The 24,951-nt window shown below is 48.7% G+C and overlaps 1 protein-coding gene and 1 pseudogene across 1 annotated transcript in view; one reads left to right on the plus strand and one right to left on the minus strand.

Moving 5' to 3' along the window:
• The window catches only part of DNAH1 (dynein axonemal heavy chain 1), a 79,790-nt gene extending 56,792 nt beyond the window's left edge, over positions 1-22,998 (minus strand). Inside the window, exons 1-8 of the mRNA XM_049715500.1 lie at positions 22,923-22,998; positions 16,763-17,135; positions 15,676-15,748; positions 13,269-13,443; positions 12,666-12,822; positions 11,600-11,732; positions 9,196-9,357; positions 8,374-8,626 (exon numbers count right to left, since the gene is read on the minus strand). Of these exons, the coding sequence (XP_049571457.1) occupies positions 8,374-8,626; positions 9,196-9,357; positions 11,600-11,732; positions 12,666-12,822; positions 13,269-13,443; positions 15,676-15,748; positions 16,763-17,101 (1,292 nt within the window). The 5' untranslated portion in view covers positions 17,102-17,135; positions 22,923-22,998. The remainder of the gene's footprint in view (positions 1-8,373; positions 8,627-9,195; positions 9,358-11,599; positions 11,733-12,665; positions 12,823-13,268; positions 13,444-15,675; positions 15,749-16,762; positions 17,136-22,922) is intronic.
• Positions 2,399-2,881, plus strand: LOC101269534 (peptidyl-prolyl cis-trans isomerase A-like; annotated as a pseudogene).
• Positions 22,999-24,951: the final 1,953 nt, after the last annotated feature.

Here is a 24,951-nt window from a genome sequence, read left to right on the forward strand (position 1 = left end):
TATAAAGAAATACAAAAAAAAATTGCAAGCCAGTATCACATATCAATGATAAAGTTCTAAATAGCATATTAATGGACAAAATCTAATACCACATTAAAATCTAATACCACAAAATCTAATACCACTAGAGGGGTGGGATAGGGAGGGTGGGAGGGAGACGCAAGAGGGAAGAGATATGGGAACATATGTATATGTATAACTGATTCGCTTTGTTATAAAACAGAAACTAACACACCATTGTAAAGCAATTATACTCCAATAAAGATGTTAAAAAAAATGATACACCATGGCTAAGTGGGATTTATTAAAGGATTGCAAGGTTGTCTCAATATTAGCAAATCAATTAATATAATTCACCATGTGAATAGATCTAAGGAGACAAACATATGATTATCTCCACGGGTACTTAAATAGCCTGTGACAAAAAAAAAATTTAAGAAAATAGAAATCAACAGCTACATTATTAAATAAACAAAACCCTAAAGCTAGCATTTTTCTTAAGGCATAAACACTAGAGGTATTTCCACTAATTTTAGGAACAAGGTAATGAAGCCTACTGTCTCCACTACTATTCAATATTGTACTGGAGGTATTAGAAAATGCAATTAGACAAGAGAAAGTAATTAGAGGAATAAGACTTGGAAAATAATAAGTAAAACTATCTCTATTTACAGATAGTGTGCACTTAGAAAGTCCCAGAGAATCAATGATAAACTCAAACATTAAATGATTTTAGGAAGGTAACAGGATGTAAATTGGCATAAAGAAATCAATCAATAGATGTAAAAGTAGAGAAAGCCCATTTATAATAGCAACAAAGAAGATAAAATACTTAGAAATATGCAAAACCTATATGAAAAAATCTTTAAAGCACTACTGAAAGATACAGAAGTAGACTTGAACAAATGGACAAACATTCCTTGTTCTTGGATAGTACAATTCAGGATCCCAAAGATGTCAGCTATACCTAAGGTAATTTAAAAATATAATGCTATCACAATAAAAATACCAAGCGTTTTAAAAATACAGCTAGACAAGTTGATACTAAAGCTCACATGAGGAAATAAGCGTGCAAAATCCCTATCAAAATCCCAACAACTTTTTTTGCAGAAAGAGAAAAATTCATCCTAAAATTCATATGGAATCTCAAGGGACCCCCAAATAGCCAAAACAAACTTGAAAAAGAACAAAGTGGGAAGACTCACACTTTTCAGTTTCAAAACTAATTACAAACCTACAGTAATCAAAATATGTGGTACTGGAATAAAGACAGACTGAGAGACCAATGGAATAGAAAAGACAACCCAAAAATAAAACCTCATATATATATATAGTCAAATGATTTTCAACAAGGGTGCCAACATCATTCAATGGGGAAAAAGACAGCCTTTTCAACACATTGTCCTGGGAAAACTGCATATTCACATGCAAAAGAATGAACTTGGACCCTTACCTAAGACCATATGCAAAATTTAACTCAAAATGGATCAAAGATCTGAACATAAGATCTAACACTGTAAAATTCTTAAAAGAACACATGGAAGAAAGCTTCACGACATTGGATTTGGTAATGATTTCTTATACATGACACAAAGTCACAAGCAATAAGGAAAAATAGACAAATTGGACGTCACCAAAATGAAAACCTTTGTGTCCTAGTTACACAAAGGACACTATCAACAGAATAAAAAGGCAACCCATGGAATGGGAGAAAATATCTTCAAATCACATATCTGATAAGGGATTAATATCCAAAGTATATAAAGAACTAAAATGCAACAACAAAAAAACAACTGGGGACTTCCCTGGGGGTCCAGTGCTTAAGAATCCACCTTCCAAAGCAGGGGACATGGGTTAGATCCCTGGTCAGGGAACTAAGATCCCACATGCCACAGGGCAACTAAGCCCGTGCGCCACAACTAGAGAGGCCGTGTGCCACAACTAAAGAGAAGCCCATGCGCTGCAACGAAAGATCCCACGTGCCAAAACTAAGACCCAACACAGCCATAACTAACTAACTAACTAAATAAATAAATAAATACAACTAGATTTGAATATAGGCAAAAGAATTTGAATACACATTTCTCCAAAGAAGAATATACAAATAGCCGATAAGCGCATGAAAAGAAGTGCTTAACATCACTAATCATTAGGAAAATGCAAATAAAAATCACAAGGAGATACCACTTCACATCCTTTAGGATGGCTACTCTAAGGAAAAAAAAAAAACAGAAAATAGAAAGTGTCAGTGAGGATATGGAGAAATTTGAACCCTTGTGCCCTGCTGCTAGGAATGTAAAATGGTACAGCTGCTATGGAAAACATGTTGGTGGTTTCTCAAAAAATTAAAAATAGGGCTTTGCCGATGCCACCCGAAGCCACCCTGCACTACCCCACCATGGTCAACCCCACAGTGTTCTTTGACATTCACTGTTGATGTCACCTTGGACCATGTCTCATTTGAACTGTTTGCAGACAAAGTTCCATAGACAGCAGAAAACTTGAGTGTTCTGAGCACTGAGGAGAAAGGATTTGGTTATAAAGGTCCCTACTTTCACAGAACTATTCCAGGGTTTATGTACCAGGGTGGTGACTTCACATGCCATAATGGCACTGGCAGCAAGTTATCTACAAGGGGAAATTTGATAATAAGCATCACTCTGAAGCATATGGGTCTTCACATCTTGTACATGGCAAATTGTGGACCCACATAAATGGTTCCCAGTTTTTCATTTACACTACCAAGACTGGGTGGTTGGGTGGCAAGCACGTGGTCTTTAGCAAGGTGAAAGAGGGCATGAATATTGTGAAAACCATGGAGTGCTTTGGGTCCAGGTTTGGCAAGACCAGCAAGAAGCTCACCATTTCTGACTGTGGATAACTAATAGATTTGACTTGTATTGTATCTTAACTACCAGACCATTCCTTCTCTCATTTGCTCATGATAGCCTATAATCTTTGTGTTCTCACTGCAGTTTTTTGGGTTCCAAGTTTTCCTTATCCCCTTCCAAGTCTAGCTGGATTACGGAGTTAAGTTTATGATTATGAAACAAAAACTAAACAACAACAAATAGAATTACCATATGATCTAATAATTCTGCTTCTGGGTTTATACCCAAAAGAACAGAAAGCAGGGACATGAAGTTATCTTTGTATACCCATGTTCACAGCAGTATTATTCATAGTAGCCAAAAGATGGGAGCAATCAAGTGTCTATCAACAGATGAATGGATAAACAAAATGTGGTATATATGTACAATGGAATATTATTCAGCCTTAAAAAGGAAGAGAATTCTGACACGTGCTACAACATGGATGATACTGAAAGACATTATGCTAAGTGAAGAAAGGATTCGCAAAAGGATAAGTATATATGATTCTACTCATATGAGGTACTTAGGGTAGTCAAATTCAGAAAGTACAATAGAATGGTGGTTGCCAGGAGCTGGGGGAGAGGGGAATGGGTCTTATAGTTTAATTGGTACAAAGTTTCACTTTGGGATGATGAATATTCTATGGATAGATGGTAGTGATGGTTGGACAACAATATGGATGTACTTAATGCCACTGAGCTGTACACTTAAAAATAGTTAAAATGGTGAATTTTATATTATGTATATTTTACCATATACATAATGGCCCTACAAGAGATTAAAATATACTGTAAAATATCTATAATTAAAACTGTAGGGGCTTCCCTGGTGGCGCAGTGGTTGAGAGTCCGCCAGCCGATGCAGGGGACGAGGGTTCGTGCCCTGGTCCGGGAAGATCCCACATGCCACGGAGCGGCTGGGCCCGTGAGCCATGGCCACTGAGCCTGCACGTCCAGAGCCTGTGCTCCGCAACGGGAGAGGCCACAACAGTGAGAGGCCCGCGTACCGCAAAAAAATAAAAATAAAAAAACTGTAGTGGACGTCCCTGGTGGAGCAGTGGTTAAGAATCCGCCTGCCAATGCAGGGGACACGAGTTCGAACCCTGGTCTGGAAAGATCCCACATACCACGGAGCAACTAAGCCCGTGCACCACAACTACTGAGCCTGCGCTCTAGAGCCCACGCACCACAACTACTGAGCCCGCGTACTACAGTACTGAAGCCTGCGTGTCTAGAGCCTGTGCTCCACAACAAGAGAAGCCACCGCAATGAGAAGCCCTCACACCGTAATGAAGAGTAGCCCCCGCTCACCGCAAATAGAGAAAGCCCGCGTGCAGCCATAAATAAATAAATAAATAAATAAATAAAAACTGTAGTACGAGGACTTCCCTGGCAGCGCAGTGGTTAAGAATCCACCTGCCAAAAAAAAAAAAAAAAAGAATCCACCTGCCAATGCAGGCAACACGGGTTCAATCCCTGGTCTGGGAAGATCCCACATGCCACAGAGCAGCTAAGCCAGTGCACCACAACTACTGAGACCGCGAGCCACAACTACTGAAGCCTGCGTGCCTAGAGCCCGTGCTCCACAAGCCACTGTAATGAGAAGCACGCACACTGCAAGAGTAGCCCCCACTCACTGCAACTAGAGAAAGCCCGCACACAGCAACGAAGACCCAATGCAGCCAAAAATAAATAAATCTATTTAAAAAATTATAGAAAAGAAAACTGTAGTACGAGTGCATAAATGGACAAACAGAACAATGGAATAGAACAGAAAATCCAGAAATAGACCCAAGTACACATGGAAATTAGTGTATGATAAAGGTGGCCTCTCAAATCTCTGTGTCATAGATGGAGGTTTCAATAAATGTTGATGGGTAATAATAAACCATTTAATAAATGTTAGTTAGCCATTTGGAAAAAGATAAAATTGGATCCATACCACATACCATACATAAGGATGAATCAAGGATATAAAAGGCAAAAACATGAAACCATACAAGTTCTAGAAGAAAACCTCAATATAGGGAAGGACTTTCTAACTATGACTCAAAATCCAGATGCAATAGAAGAAATGATTAATAAAACTGTTTACGTACTTTTAAAGTTATATTGCAAAGATTACTATAAGAAAAGTCAATATACAACTGACAAACCAGGAGAAAACATTTACAACATACATCACAGATAATGAACCAATATCCTTGGGACTTCCCTGGTTGTGCAGTGGTTAAGAATCTACCTGCCAATGCAAGGAACATGGTTCAATCCCTGGTCTGGGAAGATCCCACATGCCGCAGAGCGACTAAGCCTGTGCGCCACAACTACTGAGCCTGTGCTCTAGGGCCCGTGAGCCACAACTACTGATCCCATATGCCACAACTACTGAGGCCCACGCACCTAGAGCCTGTGCTCCACAAGAGAAGCCACCACAGTGAGAAGCCCACACACCGCAACAAAGAGTAGACCCCGCTCGCCACAACTAGAGAAAGCCTGCGGGCAGTAACGAAGACCCAACGCAGCCCAAAATTAATTAATTAATTAATTAATTTTTAAAAGAACCAATATCCTTAATATATAAAGAACTCATAACATTAGAGGGAAAATACCCCAAAAACCTAAGAGAAAAAAATGGGCAAAAAATATGGACAGGTCACAAAAAGATATAAAACTTGCCCTTAATCATATGAAAAGATTGAAAAGACATTCAGCCTCATTTATAATACTTACAGACTTACCTTCCAGACTGGCAAAAAATTAAATTGTATAACAACGCACTCTTGGCAAGGGGGTAGGGAAACAGGCACTCTCACACATTGCTGGTGGGCATGCAAAATCCTTATGGAGGAAAATGTGGTGATACCTAACAAAAGTACAGTGAGTACTCATCTTTTGACCTTGCAATTCCACTTCTCAGAATACACACTATATAAAGCTATACCTCCATCAATATGAATATACAAGTGCACAAAATTATTCATTGTAGCATTGTTTGTAATTGCAAACTACTGGAAATTACCTAAATGCCTATGTATTAGAGAATGGTTGAATAAACCATGATACATGGTACATCCACACAATAGATTACTATGCAGCTATAAAAAAGAATGAAGGAAGACTCAATGAACTGATAAGGATTGATTCCCAGGATGTATTGTAAATGAAAAAGGCAAAATAAAAAGAATATCTATAGTGTACTACCCTGCATGTAAGAAGGGGGATAAGAAAATATACATGAAAATATCATTTGTGCAAAAAGAAACACAGAAAAAATAAACCAGAAACTAGTGATAGTGGTTACCTATGAGTGGGAACAGAGTGGAAAAGATGGGAGATGTGGATAGGATAGAATGAATGAGAGTGAAGAGGGACAAATCTCTGAGTATACCTTTTTGAGTAACATATATTAGTGAGTATGTTTTAGATATGTGTGTATATATTATACACATAGAGAAATATTTACATATGTATATGTATTCTCTCTAAATTTTATACATACATATTATATATAATGTAATATATAACAATATATATGTATATATTACAATATAATACACATATTATATGTATATTTTACATGTATTTTCTATATATATACACATATATTTATAAAACAAACAGACCAAGCTATATATATATTCATCAAATGAATATATCCCACTGAGCAGGGTGGGAAGAACTAAACCAAGTAACTTTTGAACATAGTATTTGGACTATATACTCCCTCTCTTTTTTTTTTTTTTTTTTTTTCTTTTTTGCGGTACGCAGGCCTCTCACTGTTGTGGCCTCTCCCATTGCGGAGTACAGGCTCCGGACGCGCAGGCTCAGTGGCCATGGCTCATGGGCCTAGCCGCTCCGCGGCATGTGGGATCTTCCCGGACCAGGGCACGAACCCTCGTCCCCTGCATCGGCTGGCGGACTCTCAACCACTGCACCACCAGGGAAGCACCCCCTCTCTTTTTAAAGAGAAAAAGAAAACTAAACAAATATCAAAGATTACTTTGTAGAGTTTTTCCTCCAAAGGGTATGGATTAAGCAATTGAAACTACTTTCTGTGTATTCCAGGACTGAGCAAATAAGTAAATATACTATGAGGAATAAAAGCCAATTTTCTTTTAGAAAAAGAAGTACCAAATATGTACAAGTGAGAATGAGCCCTGTGGTTTGAAGTCAATATGAAGATATCAGTATGAACTCATGTTTTTTAACAGATAGATATATAATAGATAAAGACATGTGCATGGAGGTTATATGTAACATAATGTAATATAAGAATATATGGTATGAGGGGCTTCCCTGGTGATGCAGTGGTTAAGAATCCGCCTGCCAATGCAGGGGACAGGGGTTCAAGCCCTGGTCCAGGAAAATCCCACATGCAGCGGAGCAACTAAGCCCGTGTGCCACAACTACTGAGCCTGCTCTCTATGGCCCGCAAGCCACAACGACTAAGCCCATGTGCCGCAACTACTGAAGCCTGTGTGCCTAGAGCCCGTGCTCTGCAACAAGAAAAACCACTGCAGTGAGAAGCCCGCGCACTGCAACTACTGAAGCCTGAGAGCCTAGAGCCTGTGCTCCGCAATGAAGAGTAGCCCCTGCTAGCCACAACTAGAGAAAGCCTGCGCACAGCAGCAAAGACCCAACGCAGTCAAAAATAAATTTTTTTTTTTTTTTTTTTTTTTTTGCGGTACGCGGGCCTCCCACTGTTGTGGCCTCTCCCATTGCGGAGCACAGGCTCCGGACGCACAGGCTCAGCGGCCATGGCTCACGGGCTTAGCCGCTCCGCGGCATGTGGGATCCTCCTGGACTGGGGCACGAACCCGTGTCCCCTGCATCGGCAGGCAGACCCTCAACCACTGTGCCACCAGGGAAGCCCCAAAAATAAATTTTAAAAAAAGTTTAAAGAATATATGATATGATATAAAATAAATAAATAACGTATATATCTTAGATCTATCTGCTCTAAGGACTTCAAAGTGTTGATTTCCCAGTAGCAATGAGCACATCTTAATGTCAAAATCTTAGCTTCTAAATACCATTCCCCACCAAGAGGAACCAGGGTTCCTTGGGAAAACAGCTGATTTCAGGGCTGGGTCTGGGAAAGTAAGATGAGCCTGGAACTTCTTGCTGTGCCAGAAAGTAAAAGCATACTCAATGAACAATAAGAACATATCAAATGGACACAGGAATCAGCCTGAAGAGGCTCCCACTGGCCAAAGCTGGGACAATTTGATCATCAAAATTAAAAATGGTAGTAACAGATTATAACCCTTGGAATAAAATTAAGAATCCATGAGTCCATATTGATATGAGAGATCTGGAGATGAACAAGAAATTGTTTGGGGCCCAAGAAATCCATAATGCAGTGGGCAAGACAGCCCCAAACAGATGAGCATGGAGGGAGCATCCCCCCTCCCCCACTGGGCAGCACTACTTTTCCACTGGACAGCTCCCTGGAGGAGGTGCTGCTCTGGTGTGGGAAAGGGTCTGGGGGAGGTACTCACGAGGGCCCTTTGCGCATCCGAGGTGTGCTCATGGCCCACTGCTTGATCTTGCTCAGGCTCTGCTCACTGATGAGCCGCTGGCCCTCGGAGGGCATACAGTCCACATACAGGTTGTATAGCAGCAGCGCCTCTGTGTTCTTGCGCAGGGCGTTGGCCTGGACCACACGTTGTGTGAACACACGTGGGTCCTCAGCACAGAAGAGAAGCTGGATCCTTGGCACCCAGTACTGGCAGATCAGGAGGGGCGGCCTTCCTGGGGTCGGGTGGAGGGAGAAAGGAACATGCAGTGGGGCCCTCTGGGCAGGAGCACTGGGTTCCAGGCTGGCTCTGCCACTGATGCATGGTGGCTCTGAGCAAGTGACCCCATCACATCTGTGAAATGGGTATGACAACACTCCCTGAACTGCCCACGTCACAGGTTGTCATGGATGGATGTGAAAGTTCTTTGTAAACTGTAAAAAGCTGTGTACAGACAAGGAGTTATACAGGGGTGGCCATTCAATTGCCCATTCCTGATGCGACACCCAGGGCAGACATCTTTAATTGTTGGGCCTCAGGCTCCTTCTCAAGATGACACTGAAAGCAGCACTGCCAGCTGCTCAGAGTTGGCATATCAAATAATGGCCAATTGCCCTTCCTGGGGTCTCTGAGTGATGCGTCCTCTGGTTCTCACTGGTTGGGGGACAGACAGCCCCAGGACAACAGAGCAAGGGGGCATTCAGACCCGAGCTGGCTATACCCTGCGCAGGGGTTGGCCTCAGTCACAGGCCAGGCCGGGCCTGAGCTGGGGGTCTGCCTGAGGCAGGGGCAGAGACCTCGTACCTTCGGCCGTTACCCCTCCATTCAGGATGGGCTTCCCCATCTCATCTCGCACCAAACCATCCTTATTCGTCTTGTGCACTAGGTACAGCTTCTTCTCCTTGTCATAGTCCAGGACGCCGACATCGCACCATTTGTACGTCAGCTTCTGACTCTTGGGGTCCTCTGAAACAGGAGGGGTGCCCATCAGTGCTCCCTGCCATAGGGTGGGAAAAGGCCCCTGCATGTGGGCAGTGGATGCTAGGAAAGGTCTCAGTGGTCACTAGTCTGGCCTCTCTCCCACCATGCTGACCCCCACCCTCTGGCTGCAGCAGAGTGGGGAGCCTACTTCCTTCCAGCTGAGCTTGACTCTTGGGAACCAGGCAGGTCTCTCTGCCCTGATGCTCTGCATGACTCCATCAGGGCAGAGAGAGACACAGGCCAGCAGGGCTGGGACAGGAGGCAGGAAAGCCCCAAGCAAACAGGGGCTTGTTTGCTTAGTCCTTGTCTGCCTAGCCCTGTTGAGGATCTAGGTGTAGAGCTCATCACGTCTGAACTGGACCTCTTCAAGGCCCGAGGGAAGCCCTTAGGCTGCATGTGGCAGCTGAGCCCCCGGGCTGCTCCCATCAGGGCCGGGCAGGGTAGAAGACTGCTTCCCTGCAATGGCCTCAAAGTGGGCCTCAGGGGCTGTTTGGCCAGGATGGGCCTCCCACCCTCTCCCTGGGCTGAAAGCCTTTGACTACTCCAGCTCACCTCTTGCCACTGCCTCCCTCACTCATTCCTCTCCAGCCACACTGGATGTCTGGCTATTCCTATGACTTTGTAGCTTGCTCCTGCCTCAGGGCCTTAGCATTGGCTGTGCCCTCTGCCTGGAACAGTCTTCATCCAGGTCACCTCGATGCTGGCTTGTTCCCTGCTCAAGCGGCTTCTCCTTGTAGAAGCATCTCTGCCTAAAACAGCACCTTTGCCCCAGGCACTTTCTGATTTGTTACCTTGCTTGTGTGTCTCACAGAGCTTAAAGTCATATTGTGTATGCATCTTCTCCAGGCTGGAATTCCAAAGAAATGCTCCCACTGACTGATGCCAGGTAGATAAGTAAAGGAGGCTGCTGTGGGATATACCTCACCAGCTTTGGCTCTGTTTTGCTTTTCCCTCCTCTTCCTAATTAGTTTCCTTTTTGAAAATGCTGACCTTGTCTTGACTCAGCTTAAAGGAAAAGATGTCACAAGAAGCCCCTAGCAGAAAGCAGAGTCTGGCAGAAACGCTCCACCATTAGTGCTGCCACCCAGGGCCAGGGCCCGTATGAAGCAGTGCAAGCAGAAGCACTTCAGGGAAGCCACTACCTGGTACATTTAAGGTTAATACAGCCCCAAACCTTCTGGTTTTATCACCAGGAATTGGAGATCTGGGAACAATTGAGTTAAATTATTTTTGTAATTAAGTCCAAAGTAAAGGGAACATTCTGGGTTTCTTATCTAGTTCAAAGAAATTGATTCTAGCATTTACATGTTTTTAAACTGAAACATAAACTTACAGCTTGCACAACGGACTCGCTGTGGGCCCCCTGGAGGCTGAGCAGTCTGAAAACCGGCATGGCTCTCACAATCCTATCTCCCGCCTGGGCGCTGGCCCACTGGGCCCACTCCCCACTCCACAGCGGCATATCCATGCACTGGGCAGGGAGCAGAGAGGCCTTCGCCCTGCACATGGGGACAGCCACCTCCAATCTCATAACCCAGACCTTCCTAGGATGCCTACATAGAGAGTAGTCATGCCAGCCATGGTGGCAGGCCAGGGTGGTGACCGTGGAAGGTCAGCCTGGCAGACAGCAACAAACTGGAGAGAGCTTCCACAGCCCCCAGGGCAGACCTGGGGCCAAAGGAGGGGCAGACACAGACAAGGGCAAGATTTGGCAAGTCTGTGCAACATCAGTGTGAGGATGTGTATGTGGGTGTGATAGCGGTTGTGAATGGGTGACAGTAGGCATGTGTGTTTGTGTGCTTAAAATTTGCATATGAGTACAGCTGTGTGTGTGTGTGAGGGATGGTGGGTGAGTGTGACAGTGGGCTTATGAACGTGTGTGTTTGAAAGCAAGTATGTGAGTGTGAGGGTGTGACAGTGTGTGTGTTGTCCACGCAGAGGTGAAAGCCAAGAGGCCACAGTTATAAATCAAAGCATTTTTTTTTAACATTAGACACCATCCAGCTGTTCCTTCCTCAGCCCACCCACCCATGTCATCCCTGGTCCCTGCATTTCCTTCTATGCGGCCAGCCCGCTGGCCTGTATCCCAGCTGCGAGGCCTCAAAAGGTGGGGCCCCCACCTCCCATGGTTGAGGCCCCAGGGCAGTCTAGGAGTCTATGGCTGGGCTGCCAGGACAGGATGGTGCAGACAAGATCCTGTCCCCCTGCCCTTGCTGGCCCTGCTCACCGTGCCCCAGGAAGTCATTGATGGGCAGGAGGGCTTTTCCGGGGACAGGTTTCCTGTTCTGAGACCCTGGCTCCAAGCCCATGTTGATCCACTCACTGGGAGTCCGGCAGTCAAACTCCTCATTGTCAAATACCTGGAAGAAAACAGTAGATGCTGGGAGCAGGCGGCTCACCCCTGGTGGACCCAAGTGGGCTGGGCATGCCAGAGGGTAGGGGTGCCTGAGTAGGCTCCTCCCCAGATGCAGAAGCTGAAGACTGGGGCCCAGGGGCCTGAGTGCCTCCTCTGCTGTTCACAGGGGTCTGTGGAGTCTGGCTCTATGAAACCCTGTCCAACCAAGCCACACTGAGGTTCAGGCAGAGGGGTATCTGGGGACTCAGAGCAGGACATGGGCTCTCCCCCACCACTGGCCAGGATCACCCAGCTCAGGTCCAAGGGAAGTGGTGGCCCTTGGATTTTCCTGAGCACCCACCCAGACTCAGAAACAATGCAAGTTCAGGTTGTCAGAAGGCCATCTTTAGTAGGGTGATATGCAACTCTGTCTCCCCATAGGGACCACCAGGCAAGAGATACTCAGGACCATGGAGAGGAAGGGCAGGGAAGTGGGTGAAAACCAGGGCAGGCTATGCTCCCTCTTTCTCCTCTGGACTCAGTTTCCCCATTGGTACCCTAAAGGGGCTACAATGGTGCCTTCCTCCACCACAGGTCTCCCCATCCCAGTGACACCAGACGCAGTAGTCAGGGAGGCCTGAACACTACTCCACAGTCCAACTGGGCTGCTTCTTGGTGCCCGTGGGTGGGGTGGGGACAGAGCTCATGTACACAGGGTTCCCAGGCTCCCAGGGAAGAAGCAGGGAATCAGCGTCCCAGGGGTCCTGGGGCCCCTCCTGCCCCAGCCTAGGATGCCTGAAACCCCAGGAGTGGGGGTAGCACCCTGACTATGCAGTTGTCCTGTCTGACAAGTGAGTGCTTGTGATTGCCATGGGATCCCCTTTTGAGTCTGATCCCTCCGCTGGAGTCCTGCACCCCCATCTCCTGACCACTGGCCCTCTGTGGAAGCTGGACTCACCTTCAGTGGGAGATAGATGGGGAACAGCGGGTCATGACCCTGCTCAATGGTCTGGGGGTGGTGGGGGTCTGGGTGCCTGGGCATGAGCTTGTCAGAGTCAATGCCCTCGCTGGCCAGCAGCTGCTCAATGTCCAGGCTCAGGTACAGCCGCTTCCTCCTGGCCGAGGGAGACAAGGAAATCTCACGACAGCTCGGCGCATGTGAGGTGTCTCCATGGGGGTCAGCAAGGGCCCAGGGAGTTGAGGCAGTAGGGGTGTGGCCCAGTGACCCCCTCCAGGGCCCTCTGCCCTTCTGGGACTTATCAGGAAGTGGAATGGTGGCTGGGGCTGGTGTCCTGGGCTCCAACTGCCCTTGCATCCTGCCTGTCAGTTTCACCACGTTGACTTAAATGCCACCCTCCCTGATTCCACAGCAAGGAAAGTAACTCGTTCCTATTAAGAAACCAAAGGGCTAGAAGATTTGAACACTTGCACACAGACCCATCTTAGTAACCTCTGCCATGAGGATGATCACCTAGTTGTCTACTATCCCTCACTCTTTGAGGTGGGTGGATGCCACCTCCCAGAGGGCAGGCCCTCCCACTGCTCACGCAACCATACCTACCTCTCAATCTCAATCTTGCGGGGGCACTGGCCCGGCAGCACCAGGTAGGGCACCTGCACCTTGGGCTCGTAGGCCTGCAGCGGGAAGTCAGTCTGGGTGAGCAGCTTGGTGGTACACCCGATGTGCTGATGCTCCAGGCGCTCCTCGAAGTCCTCAGGAACCTCAAAGGTTCTGACTGTGGGCAGGGGCAGGGGCAGGAGCTGCAGGGGCTCAGGCTGGGGCCCAACACCCCCAAAACACAGTGCTAGGCAGGTACCAGGCATGCAGCTTTGGGGCATGGGAAGCTCAGAGCTGGCCTGTGGCAGTGAGAAGCCAGATATGCACCGGGCTCCCAAGGGGTCACGAGCCTGGAGGACAAGGGCCTCCAGAAGGTCTGTTTTGGTCCTGCTCGCCCTGCCCAGAGCCAGCATGCTCGACCATTCCCCTCCTTTCTGCCCACAGCCCCGGTGCCAGTGGCTTTTGCTCAAGCCAGATGCTGAATCAAACTACCAGTGAGGATTACAGCTGGATAGGAAGGTGAAGTGGTAGCTCCCTGCATGTCTGGGATGGGTTCCTGCCATCCCTACCCCAGAGGCCCTCCCAAGCATCTCGGGGTCTGAATGCCATTCACTCACTGGGACTGTTTCCAGACTCAAGACATCCTGGATACTGTAGGAGTGGGTGGCACCACCACCCCACCCCCAGGGGACCCTCAAGTCACAAAATGGCCACACCTCCTTAGACAGGCTTCCATTCCAGGTCTGAGGGCAAGGGAACTGGTGAAGAGAGGCCCATTGATAGGGTGACATTCCAGTTTCCTGGGACTCAGGATGTTAAATGGGAAGGAAAGTCTCAGACAAGCCAAGACCATAGTGGTGGGGACGGGAGTGCAGGAAAGTGCTTCGGGGATGAGCCACCTTTCCCAGGGCCTGGGTGGGCTCTGGACAGATCAGTGATGGCTCCGAACAACTCCCCTGGGAGGCCCTAGTAACCCCCTCCTTGGGCCTCACGTCTCTGGGGTCAAGATGCAGTCACACCAGAGGAGGGTCTACCTTGGGGGTACCCACTGGGGCTCTACAGAAGCTTCCAGAGGCTGAGCAGAGGCCATCCACCTGCCGCTAAGTCGGCTCTCTTACCAGAGCTGTCAGGTGCTCGGGGAACCCCACGCTACCAGAACGGTCCGGCCCAGGGGCAGTTTTCAGATCCCTAATCATCTGCTCTTGAGCCTATGGATCCATAACACATTCCACACCCAGGATCATGAATTCCTGGGCCTGGCCCTGTGTCTCAGGAGCCAAGAAGGAGCCAGGGTGAGGACAGCAAAGCCTGGCCCCCGCCCCTGCTGGTCCAGGAGCCCTAGGCAGCCTTCCCAGGCCTTCACGTAGCCTTCTGCCAAGAGCTCTGACAGCCATGAGCCCTGACTGCCGCCACCCTGTGACCCTGCCGGGCTGTTCTTCCTCACTTGGGTGGGGCCGCAGAGCTGCTGACCAGCCCTGCCCCCCGCCCCTGCCATGGATAGCAGGAGCCCCATTCCCAGCTCCCCCGCAGCCCTTGATCTGTGGTTTGTAACCATTTTCTGGGCCACAGATACTTGTGAAACTGCTGACCACAATAGGCTGGATCCTCAGGTCACTGCACAGAGGCATGTACATGTGATGTTTCCTGTGCCACTTTTGGGGATTCACAGGCCCCCAGGAGGACTGTGGGTCTCAAGAAGACAAATCTGGACAGTGCCAGCACAGAGCCAGGCCTCTCCTGGGGGTAGAGTGGAAAGGCAGACAGCTGGGACCATGGAGCTTCTGGACCTGATCGAAAGGGCGTCCTGTCCACTGGCCAGCCAGGAGGGCCCCCAAGGTCTCACTGCCTCTCAGGGCCCCAACCAGCTCGCTGCCTTTCTTGGAGCCACCCTCTCCTCCCCTCTGTCACTGGGGACTGGTCTGTGCCATGCAGACCTGCCCCACACCTTACAAGACTCATCATGGAGCCTGAGAGGAGCGTCTTCCTTCCCCTCTTTGGCAATGAAATCCTGGGTACCTTCCTGCTCCAAGCCCTGTTCTAGGTGCTGCAGCCCGAGCCAGGTAACAACAGTCCTGACCTCCTCCAAGCCCACGTTCCACGTACCAGAAAACACACATGTCAATGTCCTACTGTCCCCAGCCAGGCAGAGGGAACTGGGGACCTGGCCCTCAGCAGCCCCACCACACCACAGTGCCCTTGTCACACACAGCTCTGCCGAGAGTCACAATTAAGCAGCTGTGCTTCACCGAGCACTCACCATGAGCTGGGGCCCTGCAAAGCACCTTGTTTCTTGTTATCCCCATTTCACAGTTGAGGAGATTGAAACCCTCAGCCAAGAGGAGACAATCTCCCTAAGGCCAGAGGCCCTGCTTCTAAAGGCACCCTCCCACCCAGCCCCCTGGGCACTGACCTCTTGGGGTGAACTTGTCAAGGTTGGCCTGCCGCAGGAGGTCCTGGTTCGTGCAGGGGCCACGACACACCTCCTGAAACCAAACCCCATAGCCCTGAGGGAGCGTAAACATCCCAAGGACAGGCAGGATCTGGTAGGGCCCCCAAGGCCAGGTGTCTCCCCCATGCCCACCAGAGAGCATCCCAGGGGTGCACAGGGACAGGGATGAGGAAGAATCAGTGAAGAGGAATTTGCACAATTCCTCATTCAGAGGCCACAGTAGGTGACAAGCTGTGGCCACCTGGGACACCCCTGGCCCAACCCCATTCTGGTCGTGCACAGTCCCCCTCCTCACTCTGAGAACACTCTTGGTGTGTGTCCAGGGGCTGAGCCACAAGACAGAGGTACTGTAAGGCCTGCAGGTGCCTCTGTGTATTCCTCCACTGCCAAGGGCACTCTGGGACCTCTGGCACAGTGGGTATCAATGGGTCCTCGCCCTATCTCTATTGGCCCCTCCCCTGCCTAAAACCATCCTAAGGCTGTCCAGGACGTACAGGGCTCTTTGAACTCTCCCCTAGTTATATCCCTTCTCCGTCTTCCCCTGCCCTCCATCTCTCTCCTCTTATTTCTACTCTCCTCCTCCATGTGGGCCATGGCCTCTGTCAGGGATCTCAAGGCTCTGTATCTTCTGTTCCCCCTGCCTGGAACACTCCCCCCAGCCCCTATCTTACCCAGCAAATTCATACCTATCTTGTAAATCTCAGCAGTACACCACCTTGTCCCAGGACCCCCTCCCCAACCAGAGCTGGGGCCGGGGGAGGGAGTATTTCCCCACCAAAGCCATTGCCCCATGACAATAGGCATATGGATGACAATCCTGGTGTATTGTCACCGGGGCTTAGCCCAGGGCCTGTCACATAGCAGGTGCTCAGTAATGAATTTTTGAATGAATGGACAGAGATGGATGGGCAGAAGGATGGGCAGATGGGTGAGTGGGTGGAAAATTGCTAGACAGATTGGTGGATGGATGGATGGATAAAAGGAAGAAAGGGCAAAAAGAACCCACAAGGAAGGCTCAGGCTTGGTAGGGTATGGCTGCCACACTCACCCCAAGTTTATCCAAGCTTCCAGGGCTGAGGATGTCAGAGTAGAACCCACGCTGCTTCATCAGCGGGTACTTCTTATCAGTGCCCGTCAGGGGCAACTTCCGGGGCTGCCCCAAGTCTGAGGACGTGGATGGGGCTGCAGTCAGGTGCAAAGGTGGGGTCTTGGGGTCAGGGCTTGGAGGAAGCTTCTCCGACCCAGAATCTGGTCCCTGAAGAATGCTCCCCAGGTTATGCTCCAGGTCTCTCAGACTACACTCTTGGCCCACAGGAGTACTGCTGCACTCTGGGCCCTGAGGGGTCCTTCCTGGGCTGTGGCCTTCTCTGTTAGGCTGCTGCTCCATGCTGCTTTTCAGGGTGATGTCCCAGCCAGAGCTCCTAGAAGATACTGGTGTCACTGGGCCCTTGCCAACCTCTGCTCATCCCCCAGGGCCACCAGGATACAGGGATGCCTAGTCTGCCACCCCACAACAAGCCCCAGCCCCCAGGCATGGATAACGGAGGGAGAGAGTACTCTTCTAATATGAACAGACACAGAGTGCCAGGAAGGTCCTGCCAGGAGACAGCAGGGCCTTCCCTAGAAGCTATGTGAGAAATGAGACCCCAGAGTCAGAGGTTGAACACTCTATAGATGCCCCCAACCCCGTGCATCCTTCTGTACTTTCCCACCCTTCTCCCCTGTGTTACAGAGTAAGGCCTGGCTTCTCACAAGGGGAGATAAAGAGGGAGGCCCAGAGTTCACTCACTCAGTGAAGAGCTCTGTTTGGTTTTCTCCAAAATAACTTTCATCCAGTTGCAGCCTCAGTGCCCCTTACCCCCATTCCCCCAACCCCAGCCCCACCCCACCCAGTCCTGCCGGACTGCCCTGACTCTTTTTTTTTTTTTTTTTGTGGTACACGGGCCTCTCACTGTTGTGGCTTCTCCCGTTGCGGAGCACAGGCTCCAGAAGTGCAGGCTCCGGACGCGCAGGCTCAACGGCCATGGCTCACGGGCCCAGCCGCTCCGCGGCATGTGGGATCTTCCCGGACCGGGGCACGAACCCGTGTCCCCTGCATCGGCAGGCGGACTCTCAACCACTGCGCCACCAGGGAAGCCCTGCCCTGACTCTTCCCAGTGTGGGGCTGGGGATTCCAGAAGGAGAAGAAAGAGAAAGGAGATTGAAAATGTATTTGAAGGAACTTCCCTGGTGTTGCAACAGTTAAGAATCCACCTTCCAATGCAGGGGACATGGGTTCGATCCCTGGTCTGTGAAGATCCCACATGCCACGGAGCAACGAAGCCCATGAGCCACAACTACTGAGCCTGCGCTCTAGAGCCTGCAAGACACAACTACTGAATCCACGTGACACAACTACTGAAGCCATGCCCTGCATCCCCCATGCCCATCTACCCATGCCCATCTCCCTTACCTTACCCCAGGAGCCAGAGGACTAAATCACCTCCCGAGAGGGACCCTGACCTTCTGTTGGCCCACAGATACCTCTGCCAGCAAAGGAACTGTTCATCCACACCCTGGCTCTCAGGATCAACTCAGCTAATGAAACTGACACCCTCTTGTCTCCCCACAGGGAAAACAGATGCACCGCTGGATTGCATGCACATCCCGAGGATGAGGGTTTGCCGAGTTTTCATCGTGCAGCAAGCAAGCCCTTGCCAAGCCACTGCTGCTTTTGGCCACCTCAAAATGCACCACCAGGGGAAACCCTTGGTCAGGGGGCACTACAAGAAACTAGAAAAGGGTATGAGGAAGAAGAGGTTTGTGTGTAATGCTGGTGCCAAAATAAAAAAGTTAAGTCAGGGAGATCCGATCAAGATGGCAGAGCAGTGGGATGTGGAGCTCACCTTCTCCCACAAATGCATCAAAAATATATCTACATGTGGAATGCTCCTCACAGAATATCTACTGAATGCTGGCAGACCTCAGACTTCCAAAAGAGCAAGAAAATCTCCACATAACTGGGAAGGACAAAAGAAAAAAGAAAAAATGAGAGAAAGGAAACAGGACAGGACCTGCACCCCTGGGAGGGAGCTGTGAAAAAGGAAAGGTTTCCACACTCTGGGAAGTCCCCTCACTGGTGAGGAGATCAGCCTGGACAGAGGGGGAGCTTTGGGGGAGAACGCAGCAAGCAACGGGTTTTTGGAGGACAAAGCGGAGAGAGATCTGCATAGACGGTCAGGGCCATCACCTGGCACTCCCCAGCCTGAGACGCTCATCCACTGAGGCGGGCCGGAGCGGGGGCTGGGTGCTGAGGCTTGTGCTTTGGAGGTCAGACCAGGGAGAGGACTGGGATTGGCTGTGTCAGGAAAGCCTGAAGGGGCCAGGGTGTGGTTGCCACAACCGAGGGAGTCCGGGGACGAAGCCTGGGCCCGACAGAGAGGCAAGGCTGCGGGCTGCCCCCGTGAGGAGACGGGGCGGGCCGCCATAGGAGCTTCTTTCTCCCAGGCTCACTATGTGGTGGCAGGGCACCGCCTACACAAACTCCAGGGTTAGGTGGAGGGTCCTCCTTCCAGGGAGCACATGGCCTGCCGCGGCCACCACCAATGAGGGTCCCGCCACTGGGAGCCAACCTCTGTCCCCACCCTCCTGGGAGCGTGCACGGGGGCTGTGCATCTGCATACCCCCTATCAAGGGGATAACGACCAGCACACCCTGAGGAAAGAGACGGCAAGCATCCAAACCAAAAACAACCTTCATGCCAAAAAAATATTAAACCCACACAAGCTATCAGGGACGCTCCCATATATAAATAGCCCTCCAAGACTATAGCAGATAATTGTTTCTCCTAAACACACAGAGTAAGGGAAATATAAGCAAAATGAAGAAGCAGAGGAACCACCACCAGTTAAAAGACCAAGAGAATTCCCCTGAAGGAATAAACAATGAAACAGACCTCTTCAGTCTTATAGACACCGAGTTTAAAAAGGAGGTAATGAAAATACTGAAGGAATTAAGAAAGGCTATCAACAGAAATGCAGATTACTGTAAAAAAGGGACTAGAAAACTAGAAACTATAAGGAGGAGCCAAGAAAAATTAGAGAATTCATTTGCCAAGACAAAAGCTGACCTAAAGGCAATGAATAGCAGAATAAATAATGCAGAAGAAAGAATAAGTGATCTGGAAGATAGAATAATGGAAATGAATGGGATGAATTGGGAGATTGGGATTGACGTATATATACCAATATGTATAAAATAGATAACTATAAAAAAAAAGTCTCAAGAAAAACAGTAGACACAAAGCCAATGAAAAACATATATAAGATAATATAAAGTGTGCCAAGCTACGCATAATAGGGATTCCAGAAGGAAAAGAAAGGAGATTGAAAGTGTATTTGAAGGGACTTCCCTGGTGTTGCAATGGTTAAGAATCCACCTTCCAATGCAGGGGACATGGGTTCGATCCCTGGTCTGTGAAGATCCCACATGCCACGGAGCAACTAAGCCCATGAGCCACAACTACTGAGCCTGCACTCTAGAGCCTGCAAGACACAACTACTGAGCCCATGTGACACAACTACTGAAGCCTGCACACCACAACTACTGAGTCCATGTGCCACAACTACTGAAGTCCACGTACTCTAAGTCCTGCCTGCCACAACTACTGAGTCTGCACACTGCAACTACTGAAGCCCATGCAGCTAGAGCCCATGCTCTGCAACAAGAGAAGCCACTGCAATGAGAAGTCCATGCACCACAACAAAGAGTAGCCCCTGCTCACTGCAACTAGAGAAAGCCCGTGCACAGCAACGAAGACCCAACGCAGCAAAAAATATAAAAAATAAATAATTTTTTTTAAAAAAGGCAACAGAGATCCTAAATGATACAATAGAACAGTTAGACTTGATATTTTCAGGACATTACATAAAAAAAAAAAATACACATTCTTTTCAAGTGCACATGGAACATTCTCTAGGACTGACCACATACTAGGGCACAAAACTAACCTCAACAAATTTAAGAGTATAGAAAGTATTTCAAGCATCTTCTTTGATCACAAGGGCATGAAATTAGAAATCAATCATAGGAAAAGAAATGAGGAAAAATGATTACATGAAGACTAAACAACATGTTACTAAAAAAGACAATGGGACGGGCTTCCCTGGTGGCGCAGTGGTTGAGAGTCTGCCTGCCGATGCAGGTGACACGGGTTCGTGCCCCGGTCCAGGAAGATCCCACATGCCGCGGAGCGGCTGGGCCCGTGAGCCATGGCCACTGAGCCTGCGCGTCCGGAGCCTGTGCTCCGCAGCGGGAGCAGCTACAACAGTGAGAGGCCCGCGTACCGCAAAAAAAAAAAAAAACCTTGAGACAAACGACAATGAAAACACAGCCATACTAAATCTATGGGATGCAGCAAAAGCAGTTCTTAGAGGGAAGTTCATAGAGATACAGGCCTTCCTCAAAAAACAAGAAAAATCTCAAATAAACAGCCTAATCTACCACCTACAAGAATTAGTAAAAGACGAACAAACAAAACCTCAAGTCAGCAGAAGGAAAGAAATATTAAAGATAGGGAGAAAATAAATAAAACAGATTTTAAAAATATAGGAAGAAATCAATAAAACCAAGAGCTGGTTCTTTGAAAGGGTAAACAAAAGAGACAAACCTCTGGCCAGGCTTACCAAGAAGAAAAAAGAGAGAACCCAAATAAACAAAATAAGAAATGAAAAAGGAAAAATATCAACTGATACCGCAGAAATACAAAAAACCATAAGAGAATACCATGAATAATTATATGCTAACAAATTTGGCAACCTAGAAGAAATGGACAATTTTCTAGAAACATACAGACCACCAAAATTGAATTGAAAAGAAATAGATAATTTGAACAGACTGATCATTAGAAATGAAATAGAATCTGTAACTAAAAACAAAAAACAAAAAAACTTCCTACAAACAAAAGTCCAGGACCAGATGGCTTCACAGGCGAATTCCACCAAACATACAAAGAAGAACTTATACTGATTCTTCTCAAACTCTTCCAAAAGAGGAGGGAACACTCCCAAAAGACATTCTATGAAGCCACCATCACCCTGATACCAAAACCAGACAAAGACACCACCAAAAAAAGAAAATTACAGGCAATTTCTGATGAATATAGATGCAAAAATTCTCAACAAAATATTAGCAAACTGAATCCAAGAACACATAAAGAAGATCGTACACCGTGACCCAGTTAGATCACCTGGTAGCCATTTTGGTTTGCATCAGAGGACGCTTCAGGTTGGATTCACTGACATTCAACCCCATGTGACCTGACCACCCACCAGGCACTGGGCTGGATGGACACAGATGAACAAGGGTATTTGATCCTCACTACAGGTACTACTAGAATCACCAATCCACAAACAAGGAAACTAAGATCCAGAGACGTCAAGAAACTTGGAAAAGACACACAGCCAAGAAGTGGCAGAACCAGAATAGAAACTGAGGTGTCCACCTCTGGCTGACCCAAAGATCGGTCCTTAGCACCACAACAGTGGTTCTCAAACTGTGTGCCAAGGAGCCCTGAGGTTCTGCAAGGTGAGTGCCTAAGCAGAAGGGCTTCTGAGCCACCCACCCCTGATTCAACAAGGATCCTGCACCCTTATCTGTTTCACATATTCCGTTCGTGCTCAAATGCAGCAATTTTCAAGTAACACTGATCTCTGGAACCTCAACACCTAGCACGGGACTGGCATGGGCTTGGCACATGGTAGGTGCCTAGAAAGTGGTGAATGATTGTGAGAATGAATGAATGGGGTAAATAAAGGAAGGAAGTTGATCTCTGTAAGCCCTGTGAGAGATGCAGCAGTACTCTGCCAATTTACAGATGGGGACCCTGAGGACTAAGAAGATTGGACATGGTCGGGCTCAGGGGAGGCACTGGTGGCTGATGAGGACCAGAATCCTGGCTTTTTCCCTGCATGGGAAAGGACAGGGAGAGGGCTACACTCTCAGCATGGGGTGTGGTCAGTATGGGACTTATCTGCAAGGTTGTTTAAAAGTGCACCCCACTCCCTTCCCACAGGCCAAGGCAGAGAAACGGCACGGCACGGGGGCTCGCGGACAGGGATGTGGACCCGGGGCCGGGAGGACGTCCTCCTTTCTGTGCATTTGCCCTCTGAGACTTATGGAGGTCCCCCTGCAGGCGCTTGCCCCGCCATCCCTTGGGCCCACCGACCTACCGGCTCCACCGCACACGTTGTGGGGTCCGGCTGCCCGTTTCTAGGGAGGGACGCGGGGCCCGTTGCTAGGGGGCGGGACCATCCGGCAAGGCTGGTGGGAGCTTCCGCCAGTGAACCTCCGCAGGTCTGCACTAGCCTCCCTACACACTCCTGACTTGGCTCCTCCCGCCCCTACTCACTCACGCGGCTTGCCCCACCCAGGGCTGGGCCACCTCCGAGCGGCGGGTTGGAGGCCAGCGGGAAAGTGTCAGCCGTCTAGGCTTTCAAATCCAGGCTCCATTATCCATCTCCCCTCCCAGAGTTTTCTAGAGAAAGAGACAAAGCAGCCAAATGCTGTTTTCAAAGTGCGACAACTCTGATTGAATCCTGTTTTTAAAAAAACAAAGCTATGTAAACAACGTGGGAAGAAAACTTGGGGAAATTTACCGGAAAGGGTCGTTTCTGTTCCCCCGGAGGCTCAGCTTAAACACACACACATACATACATAGCCGGGCTGCAACTCCACCTCAGGCCTCCGCCGGGTGGGCAGTGGATGAACCTCCCCCGCCCCCGCCAGGTGCCCATCTGCTCCAAGACCTGGCATGAGTTCATGCTTAGATACTCCTTCCTGCCCTGGATATTACTGTTAATTTTCTCAGATGTGATAATGTTACTGTGGTTATACAGAAGACTGTCCTTGTTTTAGCTGATGTGCAGTAAGGAATTTAAGGACCAATGTCAGGATGTCTGCTGCTGGGACTTCCTTTCACATGGTTCAGCAAAATTTATACATAGATAACTATATATAGAGAGGAGATAAAGCAAAAGTGGTCCAATACTGATAATTAGGGGATCTGAAGGTATACAGATGCCCACTCTACCCACCAGTCTTTCCATTTTTCTATAAGGAAAAGAGGTGGGTTACAAACCAAAGAAAATGTAAAAATCACTCCACCTTAACCTGAGAATCCCTGCCCAGAGCCTTCTCAAAATTGGCCTCATTTCATAGATGGGGAAAATGAGGCTTGGTAACACAGGTTAGTGTTGGGGGAGGTGGTAGGACCTGATGCTCATTATGCAAATGCCCGATTTTATTTGACATTTTAGTAATGCTGACTTGGTGCCAGCCCTGTGCTGGGGACTAAGTGTCCAGATTTGAACTGGACGCTGTCCCTACCATAAAATGTCTACTAAGTGGGAGAGAGCCAGAGAGACCAGGCCACAAAGAAACCAGAGGCAGGGTATAAGCTGTGACTAGAGATAATGATTCAGCCTTTGCACTGACTTCTGCTTCCTCTGTCCAGAACATCTCTCTCCACCAACTCCCACTCCTGGCCAACTCCTATTCATCCTTCAAGACCCAATGCTGATAAAACCTTTCCTGAGCCTGAACCATAGTTTACTTTGCTTTTCTTGTTGGCATTCACACAATAGGTACTTGGTGACCACAGCAGAAGGAAGGAAAGAGTATGAGGGGGATTGAAGGCAAGAATGGCCACAGCTCTTCGAGGGGATAGAGACCCCCAAAGCCCTGTTTTGGGCAGCTTGGCTCCTCTATAGGTCTGGAGATAGGCTGTGTACCCCAATCAGCCTGTGGAGAGGCACCCGCTTCCCCTCTTTTGCCTGCCACTTCCCACACTGGGTACAGCTGTCCAAACAGCTGCAGTACCCATCCAGTTGCCAAGGCAACATCAGCCCATGGCGGGACGTCAGGGATGACAGGGGCAGAGCACTAATCCTGGAAAGTTGCCAAGCAGCACAGCGGGTTGGTGACATCACAGGCACCATGGCTTCTGGACAGATGGACAGGCCACTGTGGAAAGGGTCCATTCTCAGGAGATCTAGCTTACAGAGTCACTCATCCTCTACTTCGCAATGGTTACTGCTGTGTCCCTCAACTGGAGGTGGGCTTGAGTGGCAGGGACCAGTGGGTGCTGCTTTCCCCAGCAGCCCTGCCAGCTCCACCTTGCCCCTCTACAGGTGTGACAGTGGATGTGACTGCCTCCTTCCTCAGCAGGGGACTGTGGGTCAGTCCCCACTCTCCTGAGTC

This window comes from Orcinus orca, chromosome 10, assembly GCF_937001465.1.
Source record: "Orcinus orca chromosome 10, mOrcOrc1.1, whole genome shotgun sequence".
Classification (NCBI taxonomy): Eukaryota; Metazoa; Chordata; class Mammalia; order Artiodactyla; family Delphinidae; genus Orcinus; species Orcinus orca.